Raw genomic sequence first — 11,415 nt, 5'->3', positions numbered from 1 at the left:
TCGGATTGTGAGGGTTTAAGGCCCCGAAGCGACTCAGGCTATGAGGGACGCCGTAGTGGGGCGTTCTGGATTAATTTAGACCACATGGGGTTTGGTAACGTGCGCTGACATTACACGGGAGTTTTTGTATTTTACCTTCATCCAGATGGCTCTAAGGAAAGGTCTTGCGCCAGCCCACACGCAAGCAAGAACGGACGCACGTATGCACGCATGCACACACGTATTATATCAGGCATTCCGATTTTATTACGAGTCCGCATGCTCATGTGCGGATGACCACAGCTGCCGCCGTACTGCAAGCCGGGGTCCTTAATTGTGGCTGCTTTGGCACTGAGGTACTAAAGAGGGCTGCGAAATATTCCAGCAGCTTCAGGAGAAGCCGTCTCGTGCACTGCCGCTTGCGGCATTTTGACAAGTACGAAGCATTGCGAATTGGTGAAATTATAACACCACGCCAAAAGAATAGCTTTATTAAAGCCGAATAGCGTTGATTTGCAGATATGTTGGTCTCAAGATAGCATCGTCTTCATCAGGGTGCCAATGCTGTTGCTGCCCAAATTGGACTTCCCTTCCACGTCGACTGCCAAACTGACCGAGCCTTTAAGCTCGAACTTGGTCCGATCACCGGAGTCAGCTTCCTCAGAGCTCGAAGATTCCGAGGTCGAAGACTCTGAGCTGCCGGACGAAGATTTCGCAGGCAGTGTGGTACTACTCGGCTTGTCTTCGGCTCCTTCGTCGGAACTTGACGGTTCCACACTCCGGATCGTTTCTAGAAATTTCTCGAGCTTCTCGTAGAACTGCTTCCCATCTTCATCTGCCATCGAGTCGTCGTTCTCTCGAGACGGCTTGCTGGCGTCGCTCTCCGACGAAATTACACTTCTCTCGGTAGACCCTGCGATGTCCGCTCCTTCTTCGCTTAAATCTCCCTTGGCGAAGTCGTACACGGTGGCAAGCACCTTAAGCTTGTCGGACACCGTCAGGTCGGAGTCGGTCAGCGCGTGGTACAACGTGCGCAGTGCCCTCCGGCGGTGGTCATCCAGCTCGTTTTCGATAGCCCTGAGCTGCCTCAGTATGTCCTGAGAGTCGACATCGTTGGCCGACGGGCCGAATCCCGTTCCACGATGTTGCTGCATCTGGCTGAGAAGCCTGCGGTACGTTCTCACGCGCCTCGTGAAGTAGTCTCCGTTTTCCTGCATGTCCTTGGGCGTGAGCAGCTCTTCGAACATCCGATTCATGGCCGTCAACCTTCGCTCGAAGCTCTCTACCATTTCAGCAGTGATGCGCTGGTCCCTATCGGCCGATCCCAGTCCGAGCGCTTCGGTTTTCGCCGAACTCGCCTTCTCCGTAGTCTGGAAGAGGCTAGCGGGAGTGTCCTTTTTGGCCGCACTACCTTGAGCTAAGAATCTCATGCCACCGCCGAGGCCATCGTTTGAAAGGTCGAATGTCGGGCCGCGATCGTTGGCCCTCCTGTTTTCCACGTTGCTGTCCTCAGAGCTTTTAAGCAACTCTCGAATGGACCTTCGCGTGAACGTTTTCCTTACTTTTTCAGCGGTCTGTTTGGTGACATCAATTTTCTGCTTCACACCTTCGGATCCTGAGATAGCGTAGCCTTTGTTAACAGCTGTAGGATAGTAGATGCAATCGTACCAACCGCGAATGGACCCCGGGTACTGATATCGCTGGTAACCTGGTGAGTAGCGATCGTAGTTACTTCCGAAATAACCATACGGATATGATCCGCTGCCACTGTACTTTCCCGTTGAGTAGCCTCCGTAGCCGTAATTAGGGTAGGAAGAGCCGTAGTTATAGGAAGGGTACCCAGAACCGTACCCATGACCGTACCCGTATCCTTGAGGACTATAGTAGCCAGGGCTATAAGGAGGGTGAGCCGCCTGACCGCCACCGTATCCGTAGTACGTGCCATAACCGCTGCCATAATACGAGTTCCCGCCTCCGTAGGAGGGCTGCCCTGCGTGAGCGCTCATGTAATAAGGATAGTTCCCGTAACCAGTGGCCTGTGGGTAACTACCATAGCTGCTTCCTCCGTATGGATAGCCCCCTTGGTAGGAATAATAAGGCATGTAACCTCCGCATCCAGCAGAATAGCAGCCATAAGAGCGAGAGTAGTCACCGTAGCCACTCTGCCCACCGTACAAGCCCCCGCCGTAGTAGCCGCTTCTGTAGTACGGGTAGCCGAACTTGTCATAGCCGCTTACGTAGGGGTAACCGGTACCGGAACGGTAACCACCGTTCTGGCCACCGTAATTTGGATAGTTGTAGCCATGACTGGCTGGGCTACTGCTTCTCCTGTAGTAGCCCACGGCCACGTAGTAGGGCTGCCACCAACTGCTGGTGTAGTATGGCTGCATGTAGCCGTAGCCTCCGGACCCTCCATAGGCGCCTCCATTCCAGCCGCCGTGCTCGAACGAAGGCCTCCTGTTGAACTGCCTCCACCACTCGTACGTGGTCGGGGGCGGGTGATAAGCAGGAGGACGGTAGTACCAGGGACGCGAAGGTAAGTAGCCGTTACTCGGGTAGCGATTCCAGTAGCCGTTGGGGTAGTAGCCGCCGAAGTGAGGCCTGTAAGTTGGCGGGTAGTACGAATGGTTTGGGTTGATGCCTGGCGGCGGTGGTGGAGTTGTGGCAGTCGGGGGCTGATCAGTGGCCACGTCCGGCGCGTCCGTCGTTTCATCCTGTGCCGCGGCCGGCCAGGAGGCACAGGCTGCAAAGAGCAAAAGTAGGTTTGTGTCCCTGCCTCAACTGAAACCCATACGTCGCAAAAATATTACAGCGCTAGCTTTGTAGCTTGCGCGAGTGGTTATTCGGCACGTACTATCTGGGACAAAAGTGATTGACCCCTCCGCTTCCAAGTTCCGAACCGTGCCACATTGTGCCACACTATAGAGGAGCGTTATGCCGCATTATGTGCGGGCACCACCTGACGATGCACTCTTGCTGTCGTGTGCGCTCGTGTAGGTCGGTTACTTCTGTCCCCTGTAGTTATCGCGCTTAATAAAAGAATACGATATACGAATATGGCATTGCAGCTTTAGCTTGAACCGGCGCTTCAAGTACAGGATGGACATCCTCTAACCTGAAATGACAGAGTAACTGTTACGACGGAGTTACTGGTTCCGTGCAGCGGCTAGAACATAACCGATAACAAGAGAAACACCGTCAAAAGAGAAGCGCCCCGCCTTATCGTTGTTTCATCTTCTCGTGGCTGAACGGAGCGCTATTGGTTCGGTCAATGCTCCGCTCATTTTTCGGGTTGGAGTGAACAACACTGTACTTCTCTTCGCACGTGGCAAGGGCGCCTTGTGGTCCCGAACAACAGCACTTTGCTGTGTACAGATACCTGTTCGCTTAATCATTACCAGTTTTTTAAAGACCTAAGCATGCTGAATAAAGCAACGAAAACTTCCTACACTTTTTCCCAGATCGGTTTTTCCGAAACTAACGAACCTTGGGCCGCGTGGCACATGGTTATGAAGAACAGACATGTCATGTGTTGCGCGTGCATGTCTATCCGCGTCCGCTTGGGCTAATGTTTTACCAGCGACGACCTGCGATGCACGCGTACGTCCGTTCACCCCTGCACGTGCCCTCCTCCGCCTTCTGGTGGGTCGCGTGTTCCCACGTGATCACGTGACCACGCCCTGCATGTGCAGCCTTTGTCGTCATAGGTGCAACGCTTCAAAGCGCCCCTCGGGAGGGATGGGCTTGATGAAGGGGTGAAAGAGGCAGAGGTTAAACAAAAAATTGACGATGCTTACAATGTCGTTGAATATCGTTAGCTGAATTTCGTGATGTACGCAACAAGTAGTAACGTTATAAAATGTTTTTGACTAGCAGTAATTTATTACGGCACTGCGTACTCAACCTTCATTACCCCACATTGTTCTGAAGCTCATCAAGAACTGAATGCTAACAATATCTTCTGCTGACGGTCGTCGGTAAGGCCATTCACATCGGTTTTTGCTTTACCTTTCAGACATGCTCCGTAACAGCCTATCGAAAGCCTATGGTCAGAAGGAGGAAGGGACTTTATTCGCACGAGTCATGTCCGAGCCGTTCGGGCTTGGGTTAGAATTGCGGAAACGTTCTGTTACCCTATAGCGTTACGACTACGTAAAATAGTCTGGACGATCTGCTCTTATCTAAAAGGAGCTGGTTTCGGTACTGGCACAGTAAAATGCGTAAGATAGCATCATCCACAACCGAGTTAAGTGCACTTCGCAGCAAAGGCTTCTCTCGGTGGTCTGCAGTCCTTCTCCAGCCGCGCGCATCCTATCCTCGCTACAGGCTGAGATAAGAATAGGCTTGTGTAATACAAATGCTGTTTTCCACTAAAAATTCAAAACAATAGAAAGCTTAAAGCGAACCTCTTAAAAAAGAAGAAGGGTGAAGTAGGAGATGGGAGGGGACAAGAAGAATGGCGTGTGGAAGAGGATACGTGGCATTCGGAATTCCAAACATCATACCCAGTGTTTCAGGGAGGACCTTAAGTAATTCTCAAAAATAGGTTTTTTGAGGCAAAATTATGGCTTTTCCAGCATAGTATTACCAGTGTTGGCTGACACCAGAAAACCGGTGAATCATTTTAGGTAGTAAGCTGAGTGACTAATTTCTGATATAAACTTTTTAACTATCACAGCTAGGCAACTGGTTGCAATTAGAGATTTGTAGCCGGTCGTTAGTAGTAGCCATATCAGTTTTTAGAATTTAGAAAACGCGATTACCCTTGGCGCTCTGGCTCGACAAAATTTGTCTTTTTTTACTATAGTTACGTGCACTGGAGGGGTTTGCTTGACTCCATGCTTTTCGAAAGCGCATGTATTTTAGCACGATGTACTGTGATAGTTAAAAAGTTATTTATCAGATATTAGTCAACCACCTTACTACTTAAGAGTATTCACTGGCTTTCCGGTGACCGCCAACACTGGTAATATTATACCTCAAAAGCCATATTTTTACCAAAAAAGAAAAATATTGTGGGGGCAAAAATACTGTTACTGTACTATAATTACCATACTATAATTAGTATACTCTACTCCGAAAGGCGAAAGCGCTATGCCGCGAGATCCTTTGGCGCATTTAGCTATCCTTTTTTTCCTCTCCCATGTTTCTACGTGCAGCGGCACACTACGCGCTACACTCACGGGCAGTGCGGGCGCATACCTACGATGGCCGCGCAAGTCAGCAGCAGGGCTCGCATGCTGGTCGTCGTCCCGGTGCGTGTGTCTCTGGCGGCGTCCGCGAGCCCACTGAGACACGTCGACGCGTCACAGGCGGCGACGCACCGGGCTATCTGTGCGCGGGGGTCGCGGCTCGCTTTCGCCGTGTTGTCCCTGCTCGCCGGAGTCCGCCACCTGGCCCTGAGTACACAGCGTCTCGCTGGTAGCACGCGCCTCTACCCCGTACGTCGTACCTCGGACCGATGCCTGTCCGTTGCCTACTTTCCATCTACGCTCCTTTGCTCTTTTTTTTTTCCTTAACTTTTTGGAACTACCCGCGGAGCGGTGTGGCCCAGCGCCATCGCTTCTGTGTACACACGCAGACCTGCGCTGGCACCTCGATGCCTCTACGGCTATCCGCGTGCACGCATGAAACGAGGCGCATCTCGGTGCGCCCTAATTTCGAATTCGCTTGATACGAGGGGTGTTCGATAAGCTTTGCACTTCTGGGTTGGAACGTTTTACTACGTTAATGAAACACTGTTACATTAAAAACATGTTACATTAAAATGAAAAGTTTGGAATGCATTCTTTTGCAGGAGCATCCACCAGCGAATATGCACTTTCGCATTCCTCCACCGCGGAATGGCAAAAAGTTAGGTTGGACGATCACACTTCCTCCCTAACCAGTTTCCCTGCGTATGTGTGTGTGTGTGTGCGGATTGGGGGGGGGGGGGGGGGGGGGAGGTGCTGGCGGTATGTGTTTGATACGCTGACATTCATGGGGTGCAGAGCCGAACAGCACCTTCAGTTCGTTAGCGAGCGATGCATGCATGTACCGGTACACACCAAAGTAATCAAGCATCGGTGCTCTCCATAGAAGTCAGCTATGTAAGAATTATCAGGCGAAGAAAATGTCCAAAATATCACCAGACGAATATTCTGAGGCGCAGGCTATATATACCGTCTTCGGAGGTAGATCGCAGGTCACGCATAGGGAGAATACAAGGAGATCTTAATTTGCTCAAAGTGCTGCAAAGAGCTTCTGACAGCATTAATTATTCTTGGTCGATTCTCATCTGCTTGTGGATTTGGGCATTATATATCATTATATAGATTTGGGCAGTATATATAATAACAAAAATTGGAGGGGACACTTGAGCTGCGCCTTTAGAGTATGACACGATATAGCGCGTAATGGATTAATTCCCATATATGCAGAAGGTCATTCTCTACTTTACATTCTTAGATCCCTGGGGGTCCTCATACCCCTCTTGGCGCAGTGGCGCAGCGGTTAAACGATGCGCCACTGCCCTGCGATGGCAGGTGTTCCCAGCGGTGGGCCTTGAGCGGCCCAGCTATAGGCTGCTCTTCCCGAGCGTCCAATCATTAATTTAACTGCCAGCTGCCATGGTGGGCAGTTTGCTCACTATCCGATGGGCAGGTTGTGATGACGCCGCAAGGTCACATGACCTAGGTGGCCCACCTGACTCCTAGGCTGCTCTCTGGGGACGCAAGGTGGGGGATCAGGTGGGCCATATGGTCCGCCGGGTATCAAACAAACGAGGGGGGTTGCGATGCAAAGACGCCCTGCGGCTGGCCAATGCATTCGTAACCAGCCGAATCCTGCATGTATTCGGCACATGCGATGAGAACGCTCTCGAAGTGATCCTCCGCAAAATCTATAAGAGAGCTCTCGACCTCCAAATTGCAAGAATCAGTCAACGTCTCCTCGGCCTGGGGATGACGAACACCATTGGGGAGCTGCGCGAGGCTCATCTCAGCAATCAATACTTGCGGTTAAGCAAAACACGTCCGGGTAGCCGCCTACTGACCCGCCTCCACATCAATTGCACAACTCAACAGGAGAAGCGGGTATCCCAGCCCGAGGCCTGGCGCTTCGCCCTGCAGGTTCGCCCCCTCCCCAATAACATGACAAAGGATACCAATAAGGCTGCCGCCTCGCGCGAGCAGAGGCCATTTCCGAGCAGTATGGTGCTCGACCAGGGATATTTTACACGGACGCGGTCGGTCCACACCATGGGGATTGGTACACGGCTGCCGTCGTCCACCAAAAAACAACCCAGTTCAGGGCCTCACCTTCCGTTCCCCAACATTACATTCGCGGAGGAAGTTGCTACCGCACTTGCAGCCGCGGATCCAGCGTCCCGAGTCATTAGCACCGACTAATTAGCACCGACTCAAGGGGAGCTTGCCGCAGTTTTGAACAGGGACAAATTCCAGATCGTGCCTTCCAAATTTTACATAGATGTGAGTACCGGGATTTCCCAACCCGGCGCACCATCATCTGGGCCCCAGCACATGCGGGGATAGAAGGAAATAAGGTAGCGGACGGTATGCGCGCTTAACCATGCACCGGGCATCGCCTATACGGTTACTGATTTTAATCCGGCTATTACTTTTCGGGAGATCTATATCCTGTATCAAACCGCTCACGCTCGATACCCACCCTTCTGTAAAAGCCTCAAGAAAGTGGAGGAGCGTTGGTCTCTTCGCCTCTACACCAACACAGTACTGTGCCCGGCAGTGCTTAAACATTTCTATTCGGCCTTTTCGGGCGAGTGTCCACACTGTGGGGAAGTGTTTGCGGACACGTATCACACGGTGTGGGCATGCCCTGCCAATCCTGCTTTCCCATCCCACCCCCACCCCACCCGAGAGGACTGGGAGGCTGCCCAGCTCGGCTGCTCAACTCTCCAGGACCAACGAGCACTGGTGACAAGAGCCCGGGCCGCCGCGGAGGCCACAGGGGTCCCGGACTAGGGATCCCTCCTACTGATTGTGAGGGCCGGGCCCTTCAGGCCCGGTCCAAGCAATAGCTTCCTTGTACATAGTATAAATAAATGTTTTACACCGCCACTACCTCTGGGGACCACCTGCAGAGCCATGCTCCTGATTTTTCGCTTACAACGCCGACACTGACAACGCCGTTTCTGGAGAACGGGGCCTTTAACGCTACCGCGTTAAAAGTAATTCTGCAAGGAGAATTTATAACTCGTGCCGTCTTATTATTCTTTGCTCGGAAAGCATGCGTCACACCAATTCAGCCAGGAGGCTTTTTTATTTAGCTCCTGACGAGGGCTTCTCTAGTTCGCGTCTATTAGAGGAACACTATATGGACAATTCAATCCAATCATTGCCCTCAACAAAATTTGATTCTATAGCTATTTATGGCTATGTTGACGTTTGTCCGGCAGCAAAAGACGCATTCATCGGCAAGAAAATCGACATTAAAAATCTTCCCGCCAGTCGATTCAAGCTCGTGACGTCGTTAGCGAAAAGGACGGGTTGCCACTGTTTGGGTGTGAATGGCAAGGTAGCGTGGCCTCTGGGATCCGCGCACAAAAATCTGTGTAGACGCATGCATTTTGTTTGCGAAATCGACCGGTGAAGGTGACACCTGTATTTCATGCTTTAAAAGCTTCGTTTTCGGTGAGAATGGTCTCTTTGTGATTTAAACACGGCACCCATCGATGCAGGTAAGCTTGTATTTGTCTTCAGCGTTGCTTTAAAAGCAGGGGATGATTGAACCGGCTACCTCGTTCTATATGCAGTGTACACCACTGCGGCGGATCGGAGGTTGAAGGAGTATTAAGGCAAAGTCAAGACACGAATAATAACATCCTAAGCCGGATCTGAAGCAGTAACAGTCAAGGCTTGTGCTTGTGGGATGCCTTGTTCGCACCATTTAGCTTTCTTTTTTTAGCGATATTTCGTATCATCACTTCTGCCATGGCACAGAATCGTGCCACAACGGGCCATCGCCGCCCTGTGTGCAGTTGCATCGCCTGCCATTCATCAAATACGCCTGGTAAGTGCTCTTGTATGTACGCAGATGGAAGCGGCGGGTATTCGAAGGACTTCGCAGTTCCCGGCGTATTTAGTTATGATCGGTCATTTTTCAAAGAAGATGTCGCAGAAAAAGAATTGAGGGGCACCCCAGCTGCACATACTTGCGCCAAAGGTTATATGGGAAATATCGGTGCATGTGCACTATGTGCGAGGTGACGCGTGCGCAGGGACCAAGGGGCAGGGCAAAGAGAGCGAGGATGCGTTTTGGTTCGCTGCAAATACAAGTTGACAGCTGATCTGCCGTAGTAAACTGGATATTATAAACAAATAAATGACACTTCGTTAGCCACTGGACAGTAGCAAAATCTGGAGTCAAACCAAAGAAGAAAAGACGCAAGCAAGCACAAACATAGGATGTCCAGTGGATGACTATTTTTATGTTCGCAGTGTGAACGAAAACAACCAGCACATTTGATATATGACGCATGACTGCAAAGATATTTTGCCTGGATTGTAAAGGTGAAAACCAGCAATGCTGGGCGAATAAATTGATAAGAAATACGAACATTTTTTAATATCGAATCTTCACAACAGCTTCACCCCCCCCCCTCCCCCCCCCCCCCCCTCCTTTTTTTTCCACGGCTGCACCCTCATAAGCGCAGCGCTCAGTGCGGTCCGCACCCGCCTAGCTGACAGCGACGTTTCTCCATTCGTCCGCCACCCCTAATATGGACGGCCGCAGTTACCAGCACCGTAATTATAAAAGAAATATGTTGAAGTTTTCCCAGACGTAATCATTAACGTTACCATGACGCTTCACTCATGTACTGAAAAAACGCGCACACTTTTGGGCTACAGTGCGCAACAAGCAGTTGCGACTCGCTTAAAAGAAAGCGCGAACTCTCATGGCTGCTCTCGGTCAATAAGAAGCCATTTCTAACGAATCACCTGCAAGGAATACGTTAATGCATTTACAGTGTCATGGTTAAAGGACGATGGTTGGGGCCAAATTAAGTTTACAGGAACTGCGCGTCACAAAACCGCGAACGTGTGCATGTTCAGTCGTTATACTTGCGGCCGAAACGCCGCAAGTGTAACAACTCTGGTTTATTACGGGCAAGAGCGGAGGTGTAATAAAAATATCCATTGGTGCAATGTCAGTTCGTCTCAGATACAGCTAACAACCGTGACCGCCCGACACGGTTATAGCGAACGAAATGGCACCGCAAGCTCGCCCTCGCAGTTGAAAAACTTGCGCTTCCAGCAAATATGGAGACCGCTGAACCTCCGCAACACTATGGTGGCCACCATAGCAACACCACCCAGAAATAACATGGCGACTGAGAAAGCAAAAAGGCGGTATTGAAGCTAGATAACCGCCGGCCAAGGGCGTGCCGGTGGCCTATAAAGTCAATTATTACATGCTTATGTGTGCCGGCTCGGCAAAGTATCCTGAGTGAAATTAGTGGAGGAGGAGGAGGAGGAAGACTTTTATTTGTATTTACAGTGAGAGGTCGATGGGACGAGCCGGAAGGGCCCGCCCCTTACAAACACTAGGATGGATCCCTGTCCGGGATCCCTGTAGCTTCCGCAGCGGCCCGGGCTCTAGTTACCAATGCCTGTTGGGCATGGAGTTCGGAGCAGCCGCGCAGGGCAGCTTCCCAGTCCTCTCGAGTGGGGTGGAGGTGGGGTGGGTAGGCAGGATTGGAAGGGCATGCCCACACCATGTGGTAGGTGTCCGAAAACTCCTCCTCACAGTGTGGGCACGCGCCCGAGAAAGAAGAATTGAAGTGCTTAAGTACTGCCGGGCACAGTACAGTATTGGTATAGAGGCGGAGAAGCCAGCGCTCCTCTGCCTTCTTGAGGCCTTTACAGGGAGGGGGATAGAGACCATGAAAGTTTGGTAGAGAGAGGTGATATCATTAAAGGTGATGGCCGGATTGAAATTGAATTCCGGATCAGGCTGCGGATGAGGCGATGCCCGGTGAGTAAGCGCGCGGGCGGCAGCGTCGGCTGCCTCGTTCCCCTCAAGACCCGCATGAGCCGGAGCCCACACGATGGTACGATGGGTCGGAAACCCTGTGTATTCGCATGCGTGGAGAATTTTGAAAGCACAGTCTGGAATATACCCTTGCTCAACATTGCGGCAGGCGCCCCTGAAGTCCATGATAATGACTCGGGACTCTGGATCTGCGGCGGCCAGTGCAATGGCGATCTCTTCCGCAAATGTAATGTTTGGGGCACGGAAAATAAGGCCCTGAACTGTAGTGTTTTGGTGGATGACGGCCGCCGTGTACCAACCCCCATGGTGTGGGCCGGCCGCATCCACATAGAAGACACCTGGCTTGTGGCCATAGCGTTGAGAAGTAGCCTCCGCCCGCGCGAGACGGCGACCATCATGGGTGTCTGCAGTCATGTTCTTCGG

At 51.5% G+C, this 11,415-nt stretch overlaps 1 protein-coding gene across 1 annotated transcript; it reads right to left on the bottom strand.

The window, feature by feature from the left end:
• Positions 1–436: 436 nt before the first annotated feature.
• LOC149341511 (uncharacterized) lies at positions 437–5,331 on the bottom strand. The gene is made up of 2 exons (XM_089543606.1): positions 5,182–5,331; positions 437–2,722 (listed from the first exon to the last, which is right to left on the bottom strand). Exons 1-2 carry the CDS (start codon positions 5,216–5,218, stop codon positions 510–512), a joined length of 2,250 nt encoding a protein of 749 aa, XP_089399732.1. The 5' UTR covers positions 5,219–5,331; the 3' UTR covers positions 437–509.
• Between the last annotated feature and the right edge of the window lie 6,084 nt (positions 5,332–11,415).

The sequence above is a fragment of the Amblyomma mixtum genome, chromosome 5 (assembly GCF_055824585.1).
Source record: "Amblyomma mixtum isolate Tamu chromosome 5, ASM5582458v1, whole genome shotgun sequence".
Classification (NCBI taxonomy): domain Eukaryota; kingdom Metazoa; phylum Arthropoda; class Arachnida; order Ixodida; family Ixodidae; genus Amblyomma; species Amblyomma mixtum.
Note: the sequence above shows the minus strand (reverse complement) of the source record. Positions and strands in the feature narration are given on the sequence as shown.

Bases quoted from the DNA above. Each gene is read 5' to 3' on its own strand.
- LOC149341511 (XM_089543606.1), bottom strand. From the start codon at position 5,218: ATGCGAGCCCTGCTGCTGACTTGCGCGGCCATCGTAG. The intron at 2,723-5,181 runs GTATGCGCCCGC...TGCTCTTTGCAG, and splicing joins GACTTGCGCGGCCATCGTAG to CCTGTGCCTCCTGGCCGGCC.